The sequence below is a fragment of the Hydractinia symbiolongicarpus genome, chromosome 12 (genome assembly GCF_029227915.1).
Source record: "Hydractinia symbiolongicarpus strain clone_291-10 chromosome 12, HSymV2.1, whole genome shotgun sequence".
NCBI classification, from domain to species: domain Eukaryota; kingdom Metazoa; phylum Cnidaria; class Hydrozoa; order Anthoathecata; family Hydractiniidae; genus Hydractinia; species Hydractinia symbiolongicarpus.
In genome coordinates, this window is record NC_079886.1 from 16,619,415 (window position 1) to 16,643,478 (window position 24,064).

At 33.0% G+C, this 24,064-nt stretch overlaps 4 protein-coding genes across 5 annotated transcripts in view; 1 reads left to right on the forward strand and 3 right to left on the reverse strand.

Moving 5' to 3' along the window:
- Nucleotides 1-1,825: 1,825 nt before the first annotated feature.
- On the reverse strand, nucleotides 1,826-7,150 carry LOC130621670 (vesicle-trafficking protein SEC22a-like). The gene is made up of 6 exons (XM_057437000.1): nucleotides 5,500-7,150; nucleotides 5,254-5,417; nucleotides 4,136-4,318; nucleotides 3,696-3,829; nucleotides 3,079-3,138; nucleotides 1,826-2,375 (listed from the first exon to the last, which is right to left on the reverse strand). The coding sequence occupies exons 1-6, from the start codon at nucleotides 5,673-5,675 to the stop codon at nucleotides 2,175-2,177; spliced, it is 918 nt and encodes a 305-aa protein (XP_057292983.1). The 5' UTR covers nucleotides 5,676-7,150; the 3' UTR covers nucleotides 1,826-2,174.
- Nucleotides 7,151-7,226: 76 nt separating this feature from the next.
- On the forward strand, nucleotides 7,227-8,398 carry LOC130621669 (39S ribosomal protein L44, mitochondrial-like). The gene has a single exon (XM_057436999.1). The coding sequence runs from the start codon at nucleotides 7,265-7,267 to the stop codon at nucleotides 8,357-8,359; it is 1,095 nt and encodes a 364-aa protein (XP_057292982.1). The 5' UTR covers nucleotides 7,227-7,264; the 3' UTR covers nucleotides 8,360-8,398.
- Nucleotides 8,399-10,581: 2,183 nt separating this feature from the next.
- Nucleotides 10,582-24,064, reverse strand: part of LOC130621667 (DNA-directed RNA polymerase I subunit RPA2-like) — a 39,390-nt gene continuing 25,907 nt past the window's right edge. For both annotated transcript variants that reach the window (XM_057436996.1, XM_057436997.1), the window contains exons 3-30: nucleotides 20,636-20,695; nucleotides 20,285-20,359; nucleotides 20,084-20,203; nucleotides 18,648-18,788; nucleotides 18,328-18,522; nucleotides 17,787-17,937; nucleotides 17,418-17,544; nucleotides 17,076-17,193; nucleotides 16,000-16,197; nucleotides 15,489-15,698; nucleotides 15,196-15,402; nucleotides 14,930-15,082; nucleotides 14,816-14,860; nucleotides 14,320-14,427; nucleotides 14,162-14,236; nucleotides 13,858-13,959; nucleotides 13,549-13,632; nucleotides 13,406-13,460; nucleotides 13,233-13,332; nucleotides 12,939-13,011; nucleotides 12,763-12,831; nucleotides 12,547-12,605; nucleotides 12,360-12,457; nucleotides 12,139-12,264; nucleotides 11,897-12,024; nucleotides 11,704-11,751; nucleotides 11,425-11,541; nucleotides 10,582-11,155 (exon numbers count right to left, since the gene is read on the reverse strand). In XM_057436996.1, coding sequence (XP_057292979.1) covers nucleotides 10,937-11,155; nucleotides 11,425-11,541; nucleotides 11,704-11,751; nucleotides 11,897-12,024; nucleotides 12,139-12,264; nucleotides 12,360-12,457; nucleotides 12,547-12,605; nucleotides 12,763-12,831; nucleotides 12,939-13,011; nucleotides 13,233-13,332; nucleotides 13,406-13,460; nucleotides 13,549-13,632; nucleotides 13,858-13,959; nucleotides 14,162-14,236; nucleotides 14,320-14,427; nucleotides 14,816-14,860; nucleotides 14,930-15,082; nucleotides 15,196-15,402; nucleotides 15,489-15,698; nucleotides 16,000-16,197; nucleotides 17,076-17,193; nucleotides 17,418-17,544; nucleotides 17,787-17,937; nucleotides 18,328-18,522; nucleotides 18,648-18,788; nucleotides 20,084-20,203; nucleotides 20,285-20,359; nucleotides 20,636-20,695 — 3,261 coding nt within the window. In that variant the 3' untranslated portion in view covers nucleotides 10,582-10,936. The remainder of the gene's footprint in view (nucleotides 11,156-11,424; nucleotides 11,542-11,703; nucleotides 11,752-11,896; nucleotides 12,025-12,138; nucleotides 12,265-12,359; nucleotides 12,458-12,546; nucleotides 12,606-12,762; nucleotides 12,832-12,938; nucleotides 13,012-13,232; nucleotides 13,333-13,405; nucleotides 13,461-13,548; nucleotides 13,633-13,857; nucleotides 13,960-14,161; nucleotides 14,237-14,319; nucleotides 14,428-14,815; nucleotides 14,861-14,929; nucleotides 15,083-15,195; nucleotides 15,403-15,488; nucleotides 15,699-15,999; nucleotides 16,198-17,075; nucleotides 17,194-17,417; nucleotides 17,545-17,786; nucleotides 17,938-18,327; nucleotides 18,523-18,647; nucleotides 18,789-20,083; nucleotides 20,204-20,284; nucleotides 20,360-20,635; nucleotides 20,696-24,064) is intronic.
- LOC130621668 (uncharacterized) lies at nucleotides 21,177-24,020 on the reverse strand. The gene is made up of 2 exons (XM_057436998.1): nucleotides 23,783-24,020; nucleotides 21,177-23,704 (listed from the first exon to the last, which is right to left on the reverse strand). The coding sequence occupies exon 2, from the start codon at nucleotides 23,699-23,701 to the stop codon at nucleotides 21,263-21,265; it is 2,439 nt and encodes an 812-aa protein (XP_057292981.1). The 5' UTR covers nucleotides 23,702-23,704; nucleotides 23,783-24,020; the 3' UTR covers nucleotides 21,177-21,262.

Genomic DNA, 24,064 nt, shown 5'->3' on the forward strand with positions numbered 1-24,064 from the left:
AGTTTCGTGGTTTGGTTGTCATTTGAAAACCTTTTTAGCACAACAAGTTATTTCAAACAATAGCGATGATGTAAATCGACACAACGTAAACGATCAAACCGCTCCTGCATTATTTATAAGTTGTGGATAGTTTGAAAGAGAAGTTATTAAATATTAAAAAAACAAAGCAAAAAAAACAGAAAAAATCATATTAAAATAAAGAATGAATAATATCGAATAAAAATAAAAATATGTAAGCAGATAAAACAGTATACGTCTGACGCAAGTTTCACAATTAAAATAATCTTTTCCCATGCTATTTCTATCTTCATTAGAATCTTCGAGATTTTCCAAGTTGATGTAAAAATCAATAATTTTTGACGATGTTAATTTTTTCCTTTGATAATTTATTTGCTTTTGCCAATGTGGGATAAAAAATGCTGATACAATTTTATATGTTGACGCAGAAAATACCGTTACATTGCACACACAGGCTTTTTAGAGTCGATTTTCCAAGAAAATGCAGTTTCCCAGTAGCCTCTTACTGGCTAGCACCACTGAGATTTCTTTATGTTTAGGGAGAGAGCCTCAACCTCGTCCCCAAGGCATCTTGTATCCTTTCTAACCCCGGGAGAAAGAATACAAGATGCCCAGGGAACGAGGTTGAGAAAGCCTCACTTTAAAATTTTTCCTTTAAAATTTCGTGATAACTCTGCATAAAACTAATATAGATTAGAACTAATATAGATTTGTTTACAATTTTAAGAAGATTAAATTAAAAATTACAAAAACCGTAACAAAATGGGAAGAAATATTGATATCCTGTGGAAATATAGAGAAAAAAAAACTTTTCCACTTTATACTGCAAATGTGTGATAATTTAAAAATTTCCCAAGGAAATAATAAATAATAAAATTTGGTTTGTTAGACATGTAAGAAACCGCAAATACCTGAATCTCCTTTGAAATAAATATTTTCTTTTATCTTTGATTTAACATACTGAATGGTTCAATACAAACATTAATTATCAAACTTTTCGGCCGGTTTTAATCTCCAAAAAAGAAAAAGATTAACATTATTTTTAGCTCTATTTGATAAACATCAAGTACAAGTAGTCATTATGATCACATAAGAAACTATTAAGAAATTTTTGTTTTTGAATATCAAGGTGTATAGATATACCACCTTTCAGAGGACCCATTTTAAAACATTCGTAGAGAACTGGATAATTCTTATGTCGTTCGGTAAACTATTCTTTTACATTGATTATTGATCAAAGAAAAGTCTTAGAACCTAAAAAATAATTGGTACAAAAACGTCCAAAACAGGGCACACACCATCTGAATTTTTTTGATCAAAATGTCTAAAATATCTTCGTGTAAAATTTTTTGTAATTTATGTATTTCAGAAAAATGAAAAGATATTCTAAATCCAGCTTCAACTTCCCCAAACCCTAAAAATATAGTCGAAATTACCAAGTCAACAATCTTTGATTAAAATTTTAATTAGACCAAGTCCGCCATTTTTAAAAAACGAGGCCATTTAAAAACTGCTGAAGTGTGGAGCGTGACATTGAGACGACGATAGACGATAAAATTTGAAATTCTGAAAAAAATAATTTTTACTCTTAATTTTCTTTTTAGGTGTGTTATGAAGAAAGCGAGTCAGACATTATACACACTTGGACGTGCGATGAATTGTTACGTCAAATTAACGTAACACTTTCAGTCAAAAAGTCCAACTATAAGCGTGAAAATTTCCAGCATCAACACATTTAATTTTTTTGTGTTTGAAGGATATTTTAAGAATTGTAACAGAAGTAAATGCAAATGGAAAAATACATCAGTTCAACCAAGAAAAAAAATCATATATTTCTTTGCTCTGCATAAATAATTCACCAGCGCTTTTAAGGCGGGTGGAAAGAAATATATGAAACAATATAAATTATGGAATATTTTCTATGAAATTGTTTAAAAAAACTTTTTCAAATTACCATATCGCATTGCAGGTTATGCGAGAAGTATTGAAGTCTATGACGTCATTAGCGCACTATAGTCTGATTGGTTATTCCGTCTGAAGTCTATTCGTACTTTTCATTACTTTTCGTTTCTTCAAGAACACCTTACAGTTATGAAACTCTCCATTCTTCTAAAATCTCTTCTGCAAATCAGAGATATGTTTTTTGTTACACGTTACTACACGTTATAATTCGGTAATTTACCAAGTAGCGGTCGATTCCACGTGTTAAACGTGATTAGTCCTGACGAGATGAAATGAAAAGCGATTTGAATTAAGTTTCTTAAGTCGTACAAACAGTAGAGCAACCACATTCCAACTGCGAAGCATGTTGCGTTGATAAGCACTCGCTGACAGACAGGATACAACAACACGTAACACTGTAAAGAAATAAACTTTCATATTCCCATTATCTGTAAATTTTTCCCGGTAGATTTAATCGTTGGAATGAGATGCATACTTCAGACATATTGGTATTTGGTAAACGGCTGTCATTTCATACTGATTGGGATAAAGTCCTTGTTTGGAATATTTATATCAACTTAATTTGTGACTCACAATTATGACTATTAATTTCCCATTTTTATTATTTCGACCCCTGAAATATATCTTATATCAATCTTATTCATCGTAGCTAGTAAAGCAATTGGTGGTAGCTCTTGGGTTAGAAAGTACAGAAGACACAACGAGCCAACGATGGCTTAGAGGCCGTTTACATGAGAATCCGGTGTAAAATTTCTTTGTAAACACTCTACCTCGGAGGTGTTAATCGACCATCAAACCTAAGATTCCTGACCTTTTCTGACTTTTCATAAAACGACCATATTTTCCTGACATGTTGCCTATATTTTTAAAATCCCTAAAAAAGTGGCAAATTTTAGTCTAAATTACAAAATACATATATGACTATAAGTCGTGTGTACAACAAATTAATATAAAAAACCATATATGAATGCAAGGTTTATTGTGCGACAGGAGAATTATTATGGTGACACACGTTTGATTTGGTTTGATTTGGCTTAAAAGTGATTCACTTAGTATTAATTTGTTTATAGACAAGCGATGGAAGAAAAAAATACTGACCTGAAGAAGATTAACTGTCGCTGATAGAAAAAAACAGAAACTTATCCACATCCAAGGACTCTAAATACAAAGAAATGACCTTAATAACTGCAAATTTAAAACTAAAATGCCAAAAATTGTTTAAAAACTAATAACAAAAAAAAAACAGGAAGTTTTTTAAAATTTAGCAAAGAATTTTTTCAAAAAGGATTCTTTTTATTACGGCGTTCATGGCTGCAGTTCACAACATTCTAACGTTGGCACTCAATATGCTCAATTTTCATTACATTAAAGATTGTAGCGATTTCTGAATTTTTATTGGTTTTTAAAATAGTACTTCTGCAAATGCTAGGAAGTTAACTCATCATTAGCATCGAAAATACAGGTGTCGCCCAATAAAATATCGCACATACCCAAATATTAAGCTCTCATTAGTGCGGATGAGGACTTTTTAAAAGAGAGCGACCTTAAGAATTTCCTCAAAAACAACATTACAATGTAACGATAATTATTTTTTGTTTGTAATGTGAGGTAATCGATTGACGATGAAATTAAAATCTGCGAAAGACATAATAGCACATTATAAAAACTGGAATTGTGTTTAACAGCGGAACTGACGAAGTACAATATAAACTTACTTCATTGTTGAAATCGCCTGTATGTTCACTTATGAAAGGTATTAATCTAATAATATTTAACACTGTACACACTCCAGACAGAGCTAATGAAATTGAAGCTATGGTGGTTAGAGGAGATAGCTTGCGAACAGGAGCTAAAAGAAAAAATCAACAGCAATATTTTTGAGAAAAAAAGGCACAGTAACATTGAGTAAAAAACATAAAACAAAACTATAAGCCTACCAGGTAGAGGTTGGTGTAAATCTTTTAAGTGAAGAAATGCTTAATTTTTAGAAGTAGTATGTTTCTTGATTTTAAATACATACCCCAACATCTTAGTGTATCTTATTTTTGTTAAACTGATACATGGCTTGGATTAAGAATTAGCACACATCATTACACTTTTTTTACCACGAGATATGAATACTTAAAAAGAAAAAAAAAAGAAATTTTCTTCTTACAAGGAAGTGATGTTGTTGTCTTTGTTATCCCATTTGACACGATGCCAGACTGACCGAGATCTCTTTCACTCACTTCGAAAGGGGCGTTAATTTTTAATTCTTCACTTATGCTAGATAGATCTATTCTTGTGTATAATGTTCTTGTGTTGTTGTATTTTTGTTTGGTTTTTTGTATGTAAGCATCTATAAACAATGAGTTGGTATCACATTACGCAAAGGCAATCGAATAATTTGTTCTACGGGCTCAATCAACCATATTTTTTGAAAAACCACAAAATAATAATACACAACATTTTAAAGTAGAAAAAGAATCACAAGCCAAAAATGAAAAATATTCCAATTATATAAAAAATGTTTTTTATTAGGACGAGAATAACTTTTGCTTCATAACTTTTAAAAACAAGTCTTTCTGCATGCAATTATTTTTAGCTTGCAACTTGACAGCTAGTTATTTTAGGGTATTTTCTTGTAATAAATGACAAAAAAGTTTCATAAATTATCTCTAATTTATTTTATCGAATGACAAACCCAGAAAAATTACCCTTGCTGCCTGTAGAACAATTATTTCAATTCTCATTACTTTACAGCCACTTAACCAAAAAAGCAACAACAAACAAGAATTTAAAGTATTTCAAGATCATTCAAGGTATTATATGGAAAACATCACATGACCACTATTTAACACATGCTGGGTATTACAATTCAAGTTTAAATAGAGTAACATTTCCTTAATTTGGCAGCAATTTGTCCATTGAGGATGAACAATTGCAGAATAATACAAGAAATTTCCTGAAAATATTATTTAAATTCACAGAAGAAGTGACAACACCACCAAATGTTTATTGGTACCATTTTGTTCTTTTTATGACATCCATAACTGTGCTAATTTTGATTCCATTTTGGAAAGTCAATCAGTCATAGTATGTTAAAAAAGCCCCAGACTGAATGGGGTAATAAGACAATAAACAGAAAGTTGTGCGACAGAAGGTGAATAAACATGACAACGCCACAGATGCTTTTTAAGTATGCAAGATTTAATAAAGAGTATATCAACGTTCACACTGTGCACTACAAAATAACAACTATTAAATTTTTTGAATACACACATATATACTTACCAAATTCTATGAAAGAATAAGGCCGGACAGCTTTATTGACAGCTCCTCTGGTATATTTACTAAGAAATTCTCTTTTCAAATCATCTAAAAAACTGTAAGCCAACACAGGTGCAAATGTTGACTCACTGATCAACAGAAAGCACACATCTGATTCTGTAAAGAAGCTGAAATTAAAATGAGATCTTTAACCATTCACACAAAAAAAAATAAACCAAAAGGCAAACTTATAATTAAGATGGAACTTACAAAATTCGAAATCGACCCACAGCCATCCAACTTCGAACAGGAAATTGTCTTGACTTTCTGGATACTAGCTTTGCATATCTTTTACTTTCTCGTAATTCCACGCCATTGTCCATGTCTGTTGAAGCAGACAAGGCAAGTCCATCTTTAGCTCTGTGGACAACAGCAAACCGAATCATGTTATTAAAATGTTGGACTAAAAATGAAGTCTGCACCAGTCAATTCCAGAGAAAACTCTTTTTTCTGCAGATGTTTTGGCTGTGAAATATATAACAGTGCATATAACTCACACACTAACTTCCTAAATGCTGCAAAGATCATGGATCAAATAAACTACCCCACAGCACACTCCTGCCTTCCATAAAGCAGGAGCAGTGTTGTTTCCATTATGCATGTTGTGTGATTGATTTCCACCATATGAGGCAGAATCTTTAATATCACCTGATTATATATATAGATAGAGGGACAGAGCAGAGCCTGGATGCCTTGAAGTTTATGGTCTTAAAAACTCAAATAATACTCAAATAAACAATTTGTGTGGTTGCTAAGGTAAATTACTTAGTAGCTAGATTACTTTGTGATGCCGCAGTTTAATGATTACAACGGCCGGGATTCGATTCCCCTTGACTGCGATTTAAAATGGGCGAGTGAATGTTGCAATAGCCCTGGGTTTACCGAAGCCATGTGAGGAAATTGGGGAAGCGCGGACCCTAATTGGGTCTGTGTAGCACAAAATGAGCATTAAATACTCTAGGACTCCCCATCTAAGCCACGGCACCTCCTGGAAATAATAGATGGGGTGTATCTCTCGATATTTGTGAGGCTAGCCATGTAAAATATGCACATCTATCTATCTAGTAGCTAGGGAAACTTTCTAGATTTCTGAAAAATATGGCCTGATTTTAAGATAAAATTACTCAATTTAACTAAAAATCCATACTTCTGTTTGCATGTTGTGAAAGGTCAAGAGCTCAGCATTTAAGTTAAATTTAAAGAAGACTTTAAAACTGTGTCTGAAAATTCCAAACATTTTGTCCAGAAAATGAAATCTAAGATAGCAGATATATACTGAAGTTGCAGAAACTTTCTTTCAGAATTTCAGGAGATAAATATCATTATTGTCTGTGTATATACACACCAAGTTTCAACAAAATTAAATGAAATTATCTGAGTAGTAGTAATATCTGGTCTGTATTTTAACAGCAGGAGCTGCATGTCAGGTGCACGCTTACAAGTGTACACCTGGTAAACACCTAAAGACCTAGGGTTAAGACGAGACAGGCCCTCATTATCAAAGAGCTAACATTCGAGCCTTAGCTCTCATTGTGCTACAAACACAGCTGTTGTACAATTCACCACAGGTGGCGAGGGACAGCGCCTTGCTTGTCAATAAAGGCAAGAGTTCCTTGAATTATCCCGAAAAATGCATTTTTAGCATTGAAACCGCAATAATTTATGTTGTCCACAAAACACAAGGACGGTGTGTGGCACAGCACGGGAAGAGACAGGTATTGTTTCCAAAAAACAAAACAAGAAAAACACAAAAAGCTAAATGATTACTTTATATACGCACAATCATAAAAAAGGTAGTAAGGAGAAAGAATATAAAATTCGTAATCAAATCCTTGTCGTTTATGTATACTAATTTTTTGCAGCTTTTGCAAATCCGACCTTTGACGTGGCTACCATATTTTCCGCAAGTATATCTAGTTTGCCAGAAACATCTTCCATAATATAACCAGGACAAAGATGACCAAAAGATTCGAAGATGGCAGCATGTCGAAGTGCGTGCTCTTTGTTGTTAAAATATGGTGGTTTACAAGCTCATCCCGGATATCCACTTTCCTTCTTTAAAACTCCCATATTTAAGACTACAGCATTTGTAATTTATAGATCTTATAAAGGAAGCAATCGATTTAAAAGAAACAAGGCTAGAAAAGATCAAGTGCGCCTTGAGAAAGAATTAGAATTAAAGTATGGAATTTCCAACAAACTAACATTCAATGTTCAAGACTGGATAAAAGAGAATTACTTTAAAGAGCTGAACGCGTTTCAAGAGCGGCTAGATGTAAAATTTAAAAATCAGAGTTATTTGCTAAGTGCACTTACACACTGCTCCTTTATTGATGAATTAAAACTTGTTGGAGAAGTTGAGAAAGATGATGCTGATTTACATCGGAGAATTGGAATTTTTAACCAACTTTCTGAGATTTCATTCGACAAATTTGCCTTGTCAGGCTTCAATATTGCATTAGAATATATCAAAGAAGGACTATACAAATTTTATCCAGATATGACGCCACTGATATGTTCAAAAGTCAACAACTTTTTGACATGTCGTAATACCATCAACATGCTTGCGAAGAACATTGCCCTGGATGAGCTTCTTCTATTGTCTAAAGAATTTGAGAGCTTTGAGGACATCGATAAAGAGGTTCATCTTAAGTTTAGTAAAAAAGATCTTGTTAGTGATGCCTTCTTTGGTTTCATTGGTGCCATAGAAAAGGATTTAGGAAGCGCCTCTGCTAAAAGTTTTATTGAGGACATGCTTTTGCCATTAATCCATCACGAAGACCTCGCAAGGCACGTGGAATTGAAAGATCCACACAAGGAATTAATGAAAATACTTTCTATGCATGGAGTTAACGGACCAACAAGAGCACGTATTATTGCTGAAAGCGGTGTTGACACTAATTTCCCAGTATTTCACGTTGGAATTTATTGTAGTGCTTCTAAAATTGGAGAGGGTTCAGGATACTCAGCTCGCACTGCAAGAATCGATGCTTTCAAAAATACAGTTTTTAATTGCTTAGAAGGGGAAATTGACTATTCCTTACTAAGAAATAGTAAGCGTAAATTGTAATGTTTTTTCTAAGAAAAAAAGACATATTCTCGTTTTGCATTAATAGTTGTCACAACGTTGGTAGATTCAGGCCGAAATGCAAGAAGGAATCTTTGATTAGACTGAAGGGAAGAGCTGCCCAAGCATCAAGAATCCACTTTATGATCCTTGTTCTGGGCGGTGCTTTCAAATTTCCTCCCTCTGTCTCATTATTGACCCCTTCGTCATTGTAACGTATTGTTCATTGTGCTTTAAGGGTCTTGTTCTAAGATGCGGCGCTTACTCGAAGATTTACAGTAAGCTTTTTTATCTGATCATGCTGATAGTACTAACTCGAATTTTTTTTATTTCAATAAAAGTGAATTTTTGAGAATCCTCGAAAATAAATTCCCGCAAAATCAAACAAAGTAGTTCTTCTCCAATATAAAGTGTCTATTTAGTTGTTTAATATAACCACACCGACAACGTGAAAATTTGGTCTTGATTAAATTTCGAAATTCACTAACTGGATTTGGGTATTTTATCAAGGGAGTGAGTAAGAAATCAAAATGCAAAAGAAGGAACTTTTGTGTGCGTCATTTTTTTACTTTCTAAAAAGACTCGAGAACTTGCAAATATATTCACTTATACATAGCTCATATTACAATGGAGGTAGGCACTAGGTTTTAATTATCTCGCTAAAAATATTTACGCTAAAAAGAACTTTAGCAAGCAAAATTTTTCTTTTCAATTTCCCTGAGAAACTGAATTTTATATCCTCAAAAAAAGCTTAGGCTATTAAGTTTGATGCATTTTTAGATTTTCATAAACAAAAATTTAAACAAGTTATTGTCTCTTCCCGTAAACCTATTCTCACTCATCGTTATTTTGATGTTTCAGACGATCCACGGACTGAAATTTAAGAAAATTATCACGTTTAAAGGTGCGAGAGATTAAGAGAGGGGTGCTTCTTCGACGGCAATAAAAATTAAAACTTTTGCGAATGTAGAATTCAATGTATTTAGCGATTTTTTATTTGGAATGTTGATTTCAACTTGAAATAACGTTAAAATGCGAAATAATGATTTGAATTACAATCCTTTTAATCAGGAATAAATATTAAAGACGAGACAAATTCAAACTTTCGCATTCACTTCACAGACTAAGTGTTGGGCGAACAAGAGCACTGCCGTTTTCCCCTTTTGCATCGAATTTGCTTTTTTTTACTAGATAACAAGAGAAACCCTCACTGTGTTTTAACGACACAATAGAACTGCCAAAAAACACCCGATTTTACTTAGTCTGCACAGTGCTATGTGTGACGCCATATAAAGGATGCCAAAAAGCTCTCGGCAATCCAATTATCTCAATGTTTAATTTTATAACCTATTATAAAATCCATAGTTTCAACATCCTTAAAATATGCCAGCTTTTTTCACATCACATTAAATTCCACTGACAACAATTTTGTAGCAAATTGTAAGGGAAAAATGAAATTGAGATGTCTACACAAACTGAGAAAAAAGTATTTCTTTAAATGCAAGGACCCAAACAAATTTATAGGCATTTTTTAGTTGACATTTTGTTAAAAATGGATGCGCACAGCTTTTTTCCGAAAATCGCTGAAGAACCCGATTTTTACAGACGAAGGAATATGAAAATCTGAGCTACCATGGATTTCAAAACGAGAAACAACCTCTTGGCCGCAACGCCGTTCCAATGCAAAAAATCTTGTTTTATGTCATGTTTTCGTTACTCCCAAAAAAAAAGATTTCAAAATGAAAGCTTCCTTAATTACAATTACAGGCAACCAACCTCCTAAATAACAAAAGACCAAAACATAATTTTTTGTTATAATGGTTGCAAGAATAAAACAGCAGAACAAATTAATCCGCATTAAATCAAGAATCGTAATGGTCAGGGGTTACGGAATTGCTTGGCAATTACAAGGTCCGTAGTGCAAGCAAGTTTAGCAAGCGCCTTTACCACAACCAAAGTCTATCCATGCCATGTGCAGGTAGGCAATGTCGGTGTATTCCTAATGCTACATTTAGAAGACCGAACGTTACAAAAATTGTTACGCGGTACTTTTGGTGTAGGCAATTTCGCGAAAGGAGCGATTTCTACCTGATGGGATAGTTTTGCGGGATAGTTGTTTCTCTAGGGTATTTTTATCTTCACTTTTCACATCTAACGTATCTTTATATTTTCGTACTTTAGGACACATTCTTACATTTTTTTGGTTAGCGAACACACAAACCACACAAGAAAGACGTCAAAATGTTTATATAGATTATAAACAGTTACACGCTTGAGGTGAAGAAGTGTAGTGATTATTACTATCTAAGGTTGCTCCGAATCAAGCTTAAGAAGTTCTAGCAATAAATGATTTTCAAAAAGAGTTATAATTGTCCAAAACACGGCATTATGTCATTACTCTTCCTTCCTTCGGAAGTCGCAAATTACAAGCTTGTGCTTCTCCCTTTCTTCAAACGGCACAAACTTTGGTATGTGTCAGTAAATGCTATCTTTAATCCTATGTTTTTTTAACACAACGTACTTATCAATTTAAGAAACACCTAAAATTCCACTTCTAACTACTTTCCAAAACATAACACTTTACTTCACATCCAATACGACTCGTATATTCATTGCGGTTAGTTCAGCCAATAGGTACTTAAACACGTATGGTACAACCATTTGCGTGATGTTGCTGCCGTCTCCACAAAGTTTACAAGACCATTCGCGTTTACCATGAGCAGACAAAACAGCTAACTCCGACGACGGTTTCTCCAAAACTGGACTCAATAAACTACCACATTTAGTACAAACGTGACTCTAAATAAATACATTTAGTCAGGTAAATCTGGTGCATTCTTGAACGAAAGTTTTCACGCACAGGGCTTTTATCCATACGGTATTAGAGAAAAGTTTGCATGTTGGTGGAGGGATTGTGGTTGTGGGGGTTCTAGGAAATATCCAAAATATTTGCGTACTTACCTTGTACGAAACCGAATCATACACCAAAGTTTTATGTATAAGATTAAGCATGGACTAGAGAAAAGAGAAAAAGCGTAAAAAATTCTTCTTAAATGGCGCACTATTACCTCGCATTTATCAGAACAGTTGAACAGACGGTCATGCAACAAATATCCACTGCCATGAGCAATCAACGCATCTCTTTCCATTTCACCGAAACGAATACCACCTTGACGTTTACGACCCTAAATATTAAATACACAATAAGATCAGTGTGCGATAAAAGACGTGAAGACTTTCTGCCTACTTCCGCAGATCCACCAGCATAGTTTGCGTCTTACAAAATACCTGGCTATTAGTTGAGAGCATAAACATACACAAAAAAATCAGCTTGGAGAAATGATTACCTGTACTGGCTGATGAGTCAAATTATCAATAGGTCCAGTTGTTCGAACCTGTAAATGTAAATCACATGAAAAAGGGATAAAATTATCACCATTTCGCGCTTACTTGTTCGCGTAAAATATTTTTTTTTTGTGTCGCTAGGTTATTCTCGCTATAACAACCAAAAACGAGAAATTCCGCACGATTTCTTCTTACCTGGTATTTATCTGCAACCATGTGACGCAAACGCTGGTAGTAAACTATTCCAATGAAAATATCAACTTCCAATTCTTTTCCATTGACGCCACTATAAAGTCTTTCGTTGCCGTAATAATTGTAGCCAGCTAATATGTATATTAAGAAAGAATTGCAAGTCATTCGAACGTAGTGGTATTTTCATGTGAGCTAGATGTCACGACATCAGTGTGTCCACAGTGCATTCAAACTTAAAATATTACCTTTGATTAGCATTTGGCCCATATAATCAGCTGCAGGGTCGTCTTCCGAAAACTTGAAAGGCGTTGAATCATGCGTAATACCATGCAGTGCACCAGATTTGCCACCCATGGATTCAATCATCATCCCTGGACAGAAACACATACATTACGCACCATATCTTTAAAAGTCAGAAATTTTCGAAAAAAAAAACAATCAGTTAAAATGATATTTAATTAGATACCTATGGTCATACGAGATGGAAAGCCATGAGGATTAAATATGATATCTGGAACCATCCCACTTTCTGTAAATGGCATATCAACTGTGGGCCACTTTTGACTACAACGAAAATAAGGTAACGTTTATTCGCAAGGAGAACAACTCAATTTTACGTGAAAGTAATTCCTGTGGAAATTACGACTTCTAACCTCAAAATTCCTTTCTGTCCATGCCTGCTTGCAAATTTATCGCCAATGATAGGATTTCTCTTTTAAAAAGAAAATAAAAAAAATATATAACAAAAATATCTTTTAGGTAACTCGTATACTAAAGACGACAAATAGCATGAGTTGATTTCTATAAAGCTATAAGCCTAACTAATGACAAAGAAAAAAAGTTGTAATAAAAAAATCGCACATTCTTACTTGAATTCGTAGTTTAATTGAAACCTTCACCATTTCACTCTCTCCTTTATCATCGCCAAGAACTTTAACCTGAAAAAAATTAAAATTTGCATTAAAAGCAATTAGAAGTAATGAAGAACAACAACAAATATTGGACACATACATAAACATGAATACTGCAAGAATAAACTACTTACGTCGTCTATATAAGCTGGTTCCATATGTTTGTAGTTTACAACTTTATATATCCCGTTAATTAAGTGGTAGTAACTAAAATAAATAAATATAAATATAAAAAAAACAAATGTTTTAATATGAATTGGGATGCACCACCCAATACTTTCCGAATAATTATCCTTAAACAATTTATTTAAAAAAAATTGTAGCCAATTTTATTCAGGAAGAGGTCGTTTAGTGGCCTCTATTATCAGGAAAAATAAAAACGACAAACATTTAAATAGTTTAGTTCAGGATATAAAGTCAGAACTAACCAGTAGTATGGTTCATTTTGTTGAATGTAACGCCCAACAAAAGGCAAACCATCTTTGTCTATGAGACCGTTTTTAAAACACGGTGAGTTGGTATCACAACCTGAAAAATTGCAATGAATTCGAAAGATCTTTTACGAATAAACAACAAACACATAAAAAAAACATGCGCCTACTAAATCGTAATGAACACGTTCCCCTTTCATCACCAACTTTCGACAAATTTACAACCTAGAAGCCACAAAACATTAAATTAACAAATAATATGCACAAATTTTCTTAACTTCTGAAACAGTTGGTTAGCAAAGTAAGCACATACTTCCGTTTTGTAAATCTGTCCATGAGCAAACCCTCGTTCTAAAGATCCTTTGTTTATTATCATAGCATCCTCCATATCGTAACCCTTCAGAAACATATATTAAATAGATCAAATTTGAATAAGATTGAGTGTCTACATTTTAAAACACACAAACAACATAAAGTTGTTGCAATGTTCAAAAAACGAAAAAACATTATTTATTCTCACAAGACAATTTTAAAGTATTTCCAGGTGCATGATCTGAAAAATATTGACTTCTGTTGTGTATGAGTTCCAGGTATTTAAAGGACGATGTACTATGAAACTTACAGTATATGAAATGACAGCAACAACAGCGTTCGTGCCGAGGGGGTAGTTATCTATACCATATTGACTGTATGTCTCGTTCCGAACAAGAGGTGCTTGAGGGGTCTAAAAGCAGTAGAATAATTCGAAATTGCATACCATTTCGCGCATTGAAACCCAAAAAGACAGGCAGAAGAGCATAAAGAAAATTTATGAATAAATCTGCAAAACTAAACAGGTGGGATGGATTAAGTAAACTTGCTTGTTTATCCGAAAAGATAAATTAGCTCTCAAAAACCAACGACTCAAATTAAAAAGTATCGTTCACCTGTATTCTGTACATTTTGTTATCTGAGCGATGTTTCAAAGCTTGACATGGTGTACCCATGGTCTGTTTACCCATCTAAAAGAAACAAACGATTTTTTAGCGTTTTTCTTGAAACAAGATGACACTAGGACAGCAGTTAATATCATTCAGTTATATACCTGGCATTGATACATATTTCGAGGACTTTGATTGAAATCTGAGTAGGGTGTGAGAGTGCCTAATGCACTCAACATAGCGGATGTATCTAATTCCAGGTGGGTCGTGATCTAAAAAAGTGTTTGGAATAGTAGAAGCATACGCAATGTATACGAAAACACGTTCAACTAAATTATATACAACAGTGAGTTCAATTTAAATGAGAAATCAAACAAAATTCTTTTATTTGGTGAATTTTAATAAATAATGCAACGTGTGGACGTGGAGGGACGCTGCAGGAAACAATTCATAACAACATTGGCCCAAAGCATAAGAGGAACATTACGTGTGAAAGAAACAGAACAACTTTATTATCTCCCTAAGATTTCACGTCTATGTAACCTTCGTACTACAATCGTCTTGCTCACATCTTTGTGACAAGCTGAAGAACATTTTCAGCTCACATGGGAAATGCAGCAGTACGGACAGCGGCCTTTAGATTATAACACATGGACGTACCCCTTTATGAATTTCCTCATTACAGACTGCAATGTCCATGTACACCTAGAACAACAGTATAAAAATTGAAATATTGACACGACGGTGGTGTGATAGGAACATGACGATACGTACCTGTTCAAACGTGCCTATGTATTCTATGGTCTTTGTGGTCAGATTTTTGACTGGTCTTATCATTCTCGCCACGTCAGTAAAGATGAAAACTCCAGGATACTGACTGGCTACTTTAGTTTTAGGTACGAAGCAAATTTCCATATCAGCAGGAACCTATCAAAGGTAAATAAATTAATGCCACAACTGTACCTAATAAAGCAAGTTAACAAAAGCTGAATAAACAGGAAAAGCAATTATATCCACTGTAACGTTAATTCCCAACATACGTTGTCTTTTCCCAGCGCTTTTAAAATTCGCATCTTCTTTGTCATTTCGCCTGCCATTTCAGATTGAATTCTTCCAACCACCCGCCCATCCAGTAAAACATTATACCACTCGTGCTGATCTGCAGGGCGCTGAATGTCATATGTTTGCATACCCAGGGTAACCAACAGTTGCGGTAAATGACTTTTCATTGGAGCCTTGTTGACCACCTAAGTAATAGAATAGAAGTATAAACTAACAAAAATACACCAAATATAATTGGGTTTAAAATAAAGATTAATAAACTATTTTCTACCTTGCACGGAGCAGCTAAATGATTTAACAGACCACAGGGAGCTCCATCTGGCGTATGAACAGGACATAAGAACCCCCAAGCTTCTGGCAACAGTTTTCGTACAGACGTCGTTCTCATTTGAGAAAAAAATGCACCTCTATGTACACAACGAAAATGTGACAAATACCGCATAAAATTTAATTTATCAGCAATCACTGCAAAGCCTGACGTCTAAAAGATAATAACGCATATTTTTAGAAGAACATTTTTAAATTGAACTGTGTAATTTAAGTTTGACACGGGCTATAAACAGTATTTAAATTATTATGTATAGAGAATAAAAAGACTTTCCATTCTGTTTTGTGGCCTGCTTGTTAAATTATCCAGGTTTACTGAACTTTTGAAGTAAAATATAAAAAGCACAAAATAATGGACAGCACTTAGTCACACGAATCGGATGATCAAATTTTCTTACTGTAAATTTATCTAAATAGATCTGTTACATATAATACAAAATGTCTTACATACATACCTGCATCAAACCAAGTCCAGATTTCGACATTATATTTCCAGTTGCAAGAAAAGCTTCCATATGATTTCCTACGTTGGTACCCTTCATAAAACTGTTAAGAATTGTAGACTGACTAAAATCAAATTCCTTTGCAGACTTTTTTTGTAACGTTTTCATCAATGCATATTTCACTGTGCCTAACCATCCCTCAAGTTTCTCCTGAAAAAAGTAGATTACAATTCACAATCGTAAAAAACTAAAATTTAAAAACCAAAAGGACTAACACAGCGCTCTAAAAGGCTTGCTACTATTTTTAAATATTTTTAAGCTGATTAAGGTTAAAAGTTGTTGTTTTTTTCAACCAAGTTATTCAAAAAATAATTCGCGTTAACACGAATAGTCAAAAAAAAATTTATTAATAAAAAATAAATCTTTCTTTTATCACTATCAAGTTATAAAATAAATAAAAATAAATATACTTTAACCCTATTCGAACGTTCGAACATTCGGGGTATTTCGAAAATTTTACATTTTATAATTTAGGATTGCATAAAGATTTTTAGGGCATATGACCCTAAAATTTGGCATACATGTGTCTAATAGATTAATATTGTGGGGAGGGGGGCATACTGAGCTCTTAAGCTCTCAAACGCAGAAGCACTAAAAGCAACTTTTTGATATAAATTTGTTGAGTAGTGTGATTTTTATGCAATAAGCTTTAATATCGAACAGTTTTTTTCATTTTATGATATAAATAGCACTATTCCATAGAGCATTTATCTAGCTTTCAGAAAATATAAACTTTTATAACATCCTTTTATATCGCAGTTTAAAAGATATCGACAGTATTTTCAACATGGGTAATAAATGTTTTATGTATTCTTAATACAATAGACAATCTGATTTTTCTAGATCGTAGATTAATCCATGTTGGACCCTCCAAAGTTACCCAAATCCAAAGTGATTTGAGAAAAAGAGAAAAGGTTTTAAAGAATTGCAATAATCTCACATCAAGTTTCAAATGATATTCAAAATACTCAGAATTTCAAATTAAATGACAATAAAACACTTCGAAAGTTTTTAAAAACAACTCTAACCTTTAGTACCAACAAATACACATGCCCACCCAGCAAGATTTCTTGGTTCATAGGATTATCTGGTGTTTCTGAAGCACATTTATCATTGGCTAACGCAAATAATTTTTGCATCATATACCTATAGTGGGAACACAATAAATATAACAACAAAGTCTAGCAAATGGACTTCATTTCCCTACTAGGAGAAATACTCCAGAAAAATACGATAGACAAAATACTTTGATAGACCAGACAAAAATTAAATCTTGCAGTAAAGGACATTTCTACTTTCGCTTTGCGCAAAACTCTGCAGGATAATCATAATTCTACAGAAAACATTTCACGAAGAGGAAATCAACATACACTAGGAGATTGAACTTATCAATATTCTTGGTCAAATGAACAAGTACACAGTTTCGAAATAGGAACATTGCAACTTCTTCATCAGTAGTCCATTCTGGCAAATTAACTTTTATTCGGAACCTTTCTCCTAAAAAGAGAGTTCAAATCCCATTAGTATAGCAGCCCAGATTTACTTTAGTTCAATATAAAAATATGGTAAAAAGTCTAGGTTATGTGAACTTGGTTATAAATGAAAGACGTTAAGGACAAATTACTAAAATCTGAATATGCATGTATGGGTTTTATCCGTTAATAATCGACGAATGACCTTGACGGCGTTTCTAGTACACGAACAACAACAACAAAAACATAACATTCAAATTTACCAACCAATATATTTGAGAACAGCATTTTGATTTAAAAGATTATCAATGTGCAGAGATCGAAGCATGTTTGTTACAGCATCTTTAAAGAAAACATTTTCTTCTCGACCCTTCATCAATTGCGAGTATATAAAACTGTCAGAATTACTTGTTAAGGCCTAAAAATAAGATTTAAAATAATAGTATCTATAAGTAACAACAATAAGCAGTCAAAAGATGTTTTCTTCTTTACAAACGAGTGATCTTGAAGTCAAGATTGTTTTATGCTAAATGTCTGTCCCCTAAAATTTTCATTTCATGTTTTGCATGATCTGGGAGAGTACTATCTTTTTAAAGGAACATTTAAGGTTTCAGTGTGTGCAAAAGACTATGACTCTATTCCTTTACATGAAAAACTAAAATCACTTCCAGTGTTACATGCCCTTCGAGCTACAAAATGGGTGTTCTGCACTGCAAAAGAAATGTGACTAAATCATAGTTGCTGGTATTTTTAATGTAATATATGCAGACAATCATCAGGTGTTACATTATAGCAATAAAAAACATACCTTTAACACAAGAGCCAATGGTACAAAAAACTGCTCCTTCATGTGAATAAACGATAGCGTGCATGATCCATCATTTAAATAATGAAGGACGTTTGTGTTGCCAGTTTGGTCGCGTTGAATGCAGCGAATAGATACACCAAATTCTGTAAATAATGGACCACGGGACTTCCACGAGTTTCGCACCATCGCTAGAGGCTAGAAAATCAAAAAAAAATGTTTAGCTCCTGTGTAAACTTATGAGAATTTTAATATGGCTGCGTAATTTGATCTTTTTGTGTCTGTGTTTCTGATAAGGATAAAATGGTGAATTGAAAACATACATAATTACGTCGTGGCATGATTAACATTCGAATAATCTTTTCAATTCCATTAATAATGAAATAACCACCCCATTCTTCAGCCTCTTCATGATGTTGGACAAGTTGTTTCGGTGACAAATTGTGTAAAGAACAATTTTTGGACTAAAAACAAAGATGTACTTGTTTTTAAAATAATTAAAAACATAGAGCACGGCACTATTGTAATTTGAACCTAACATGGTATTCTGCAATGTAATTTGTTAAGGTTAACTTCATATTCAAACAGAAATGATAAAGGGAACAGATATGTATTTTACACAATGAACTTGTTCAAAAAATAGCAGCACAAAAATAAGATGCAAACAGAATTTTATTTTTTATCCTATTCAGCCCGAAAGGAGGGTGGTGAATTTTTTTCTTCTTTAAATATCCTTATTAATAGTTTCAAAGTCATATAGCTTTTTTATGTTTTTATATGTAATTTTACACGTCAACACGTTTTCAACTATTTCTCTTTATCCACTGTTTTAACCTTTTTTACGTTCCGAAATATGACGTAATTTAAAATGGATAACGTTATTTATTTTTTATTGTGGCAATATAATGTCCCCCTTGTTTTCAGAGGACTGTCCCTAGCCACAGAGTCCGAAAAAGCCCAGCCTAAATAGGGTTTAAAAAAAGGCTTAAAATTTTTGTGCAATTTTCTATTTTTTCCAATTTTATGTCATATAAAAAACAGATCTCTCTAAATTAAAAAAATTACAAAAATATGCATTTTAACTACGAGGTTTTCTACGTACATGAAAAAGATTTAAGTTTACAATTAAGTGTTGCAAAGCATTCTTAAATCATTCTCTGACTTATAACAAAAACAACTGAAATAGCATTAAACCTAAGAATATAAGTCCACTTTCTCCCCTTTATATAGGATAGTATTTTTCCCTATTACGATTTTTTATTACGATTATTTCCAGCAATGTACCTAAACATCAGTCTCCTGATGTTTAGGCACATTGCTGGAAATAATATGCATGTGAAATCTGAAACCCTACCGAAAAGGGTTCAAAAGTATAATGTGGACTCAATGTTTTTTGAGGCTTGTAAATAAATTTTTGTAAGGATGCTTTTTGAAAAATACATGCATGCATCATGTTTAATTCAAAATTTAAGTTTTAAATTGTAAAAATAAAAAACCTGTCTTTTAAAAAAAAGTTGTATAAAAAAATATTAAAAAAATGAAACAAAACCTGGAAGTATTATAAAAAGACGAAAGTTGGAAAAAGGTCTTGCAGCAGCAGACAGTATCCTTCCTGCATCCAGGCTAGTTCCAAAAGGAGACATTCAAAACAACACTTTGCATCGGGCTAAGTAACACTTTACTATTATTTATTTATTTACTTTACTATTTTTTATGGATGAAACCAAAAAATAAAAAATATAAACTGGATAAATCTCACCTTAACCATAATGGGGACTTGAGAAATATCTTTGGTGACATGACCCTGTATTTGGTTATCAACTTTCCATTGAACTGTAACTGTCAATTTACCTTTATATGTGCAATGTCTTTCTCGACACTATGTTATAAATCAAGGTTAATATAGAGAGGTATAAAGTGTTTGCACATAATGAATTTTCTAAAAAGTAAATTTATATACCTCAGCAGGATATATTCGAGGTGTCCTTGAATGAAAGTCATTATCATCAACTGTTGGTACTCCAATTTCTGCATTCTGAAATGGAGTTTTAAGAAACAGTTATCTTAAAAAAGATCAGTCTGAATGTTCCCTAGCTCTGATGGAACTTTTCTCAAAAATGTAACTACCACTTTATACTCAAAAAAACTCTGTTAATTCATAAATTTCGTGAGTTTGATCTAGTAGAATATAATTTGTCTTTGTTTCTGGAATAAAATGACATAAAAATGAAATGCTATTCGTGGATCAAATTATCACAAGAATCATATTTTGGATTCTTACCTGGTTTAATAAAAATAAAAATTTACTTACCAAAAAACTTAGCTCAGCTCTTTTACCATTTGGTAATTCGAATTCTTGTGGATGAATTAACTAAGTAAAAAAAGGGAAAAATAGACAAATAACCAACAGCTTTTTTGGTTGTAATTTGTCCTATTACATCTTGGCTTTCAAGTTTGAACTTTTTTCGATCAGACTTTATTTTAATCAATGTACAATTCCTAAGCCAACAGCTGTTATTTCAACTTCAAGAAAGAATTTGTAAATTTTGGATTACTCCTGGTATATATATAGTACAAGACTAACACTAACATTTTCAAGGTTCCAAACCAATTTTAAAACAAATTCGATTTTTTTTAATCTAAAAAGCTGACACTGACAATTGTTGACAAATAACAAAACATTACACTGCAATGTTCTAATTTTGAAAATCAAAAAAACCTCTGACCAGAGTTTTGACGGATACATAAAAAATAAACCTATAGGAGACTTTTTATAAATCCCCAAAGGGAAATACAATATAAATCAAAGTTCTAGGTAAAGTCACATGATCTTCAGCATAGCACAATGATGATGAGCTGTCCGATTGTAATATATTTTCAAACATATATAGATACAACATTCACTTTGAAAATACACTTTTACTTTTAAAAAAATATTTTACTCTTCACAACGCTTTTTAGAGCTTTTTACCCTCTCGCACTTTTTGCGTTTTTTTCTCTTGTCAATGTTTTTCTTGCACTTGTCGTTTAAAGACTGTAATGCAGTGTTAACATCAATCAGATCTTCCTCAGACGATTCCTCTATAAGTTTTTGTAACACTTTGATATTCTCTTGAACATTAAAAAGAGCTTTTAGCCTGCTATTCACTGGTTTTGATATGGACATGACTGGCTTATGCAGAATAAATTTTGGTTTTTGAAGGGAAATTTCTTCTTTGTTATCACGAACACGTTGGAATCTGCAAACGCCTGTTTCCAGTGCATGAACTTTGTGGACATGTAAACATATTAAGGCCTGTTCACCACAGCTACAAGTGTACATGTGCTTACATAAGCCAAAACAAACCAGCTCCAAACAACGCACTTGGCAAAACATTTCAAAACATCCATCTAAATTCCAGTTAACTTCGTATGACTTGTTATTAACAAGAACCAACCACTGATTGTCAGAAATTTTGCTTACATCGGTATCAGGAATACATAATCCAACATCATGGTTACTGTTCAATGGATCCTTCAACACTTGTCTACACTTGTGCTTTAGGTAATCAGCTTGATTTATATTTAGAATAGCATGGAGTAACTCATCTATGGAGCAAATGTCCTTGGAAAGTTTTATCATTGACTTTAACTGAGGAAGCAAATCATTCCCATGCATCACCACATCGCAACATCGCAAAGATGACTCACGATAACATAATGCCCACTTTTCGGGCTTTTTGAGGTAATTATCCACTAAAAATGTTACAAACAGAGGGCATCTGTCTTCATATAATTGCACAAAATCAGTTATAATTGATTTAAACTGTTCCTGATCAAGCTCTTCAACCAATGCGACAAGTGTGAAATAGACTTGATGTCTCAGCTCCTCCTCTAAAGGATAATCTGTTAACAACTTGGTAAATAACATTTCATGAAGGTGCCATTTTGAAAATATAAAATGAATATTATTGCCAAACACATTGGTAAAAGCTTTCACACCAAAATCATCTAGTGTTGTCATAACTGTATTAATAGCTAACTTGGTACAACGTAATTTTATTTCGTTAAGAAATATGTAAACAATATCATTATCTTTGACATTGGTGATTAAATGGGCCACGTTATATCCCTGAAAGAGTTCATCCATGACTTTTAACGTTAAGATGTAATATGGAATATTTGAAGTTGGTAGCATCAATTCAAGAAAAACAATTTTATCTGCATATTTTTGGAATGTATCCAATTGTTCTTTTGTTTGCAGTCCAAAAATGAAAGTTGTATCTTTATCTTGACCAGGTGTTGGATCTTCTGTTTCACTTGCAAGCTCCTCAGGTTTATACAAGAGAATAGGATTGAAATTTTCAGTACTTAAAGCTTTCAAACGATCTTCAATAAGCAACTTATTATCTTCAGTAGTTTTTGGTAGGTTTAATTTCTTCTTAATGTACTGGATTTTGTTTTTGTTGACAAGTACTTTTTTAATAGCAGTTGTGCTTGCCTTATTGGACACTTCTTCGTGGGCTTCCTGATGCAGTTCTGAGAAGATGTCATCCACCGATTTATTTAGCAGCAGCTTTTCCTTGATATCGTTTTTGACAGTTTGTGGGAGAGGATGTTTTCTGATGTCATCATATGTGATTTTGTGATTATGTGACTTGATGTACTTGACTGATATGCTGTCAGTATTAATTGTTCGACGTACTAACATTCGCGCTGGACAAATTAAATCTTTTTTGACACTCTTTCTGCATAGTTTTTTAGCTGATCTTTTATGCCTAACACCGTCATGTTGACACACATAAGAAGAGTAACTTATATTGCTTGAGATTTTCCGTTCATCTCGCTTTGTAAAGCAAACAAAATTCTCGCCTTCTTCTACAACTTTCCAAGATATGAAATCATCAAAACAACTAAATATTTTGTGATCAACATCCACACTGACATTGTGCTCTGTTGTTAGATGTTCAATCATTCTCGACTTATGGTAAAATACTTCAGAACATCCCGGGAAAATACAAATATTTTTTGTATTATTCAATATCGCATTGTCCTGATACCGCATTTTGTGAACTTGCCAGTAGTGTCGTTTAAAGTTATCTTTACGCTTTATCTTACGTGGACATTTATCACAATGGAAGGTGGCATCACTGTATACAACACCATTCGTTTCGTTAAATTGCGGGGTAGAGGTATCAGACTTTTCGTCACATTGATGTAAAACAATTTCATTTATGACATTAAGAACAGCATCTGATATTTCCTTGTTTAAATGGACAGCATTGCTACACTCTTTAGTTTTATTTTCAATATCAATTTTGTTGTTTCTGTTGTTATCAATCATTCCACTGCTATGACATTCAACAGAATTTTCTTGTTTTGATTTTGTGTGGTCCATATGCTTTAAAGAAAAAAATACAGTATCATAATTGTATCCCATTTTAAATAATATTTTGAGGAAATGATAAATATAATCTACCTTTAGGTATGTTCTTTATCAACTCAGTTGTTATCTGTGAAAATAATTATTTTTCTGAAAAGGAGTAACATTTTAGACATACGTAAATCAATAAATCAATAAATCTAGAAGTTATTTTTTGGCTAATTGACACAAAGTGTTAATTACCCAGGAGTTTGAATTTGATTAGAACATATTAAAATATTTATTTGTGCAATACTGCAACAACAACATTGTATTTTGTTTCAGTTTCAGAAGTTATTATTTGCTTGTTTTTTAAAAGACATAAAAATTTGTATATAT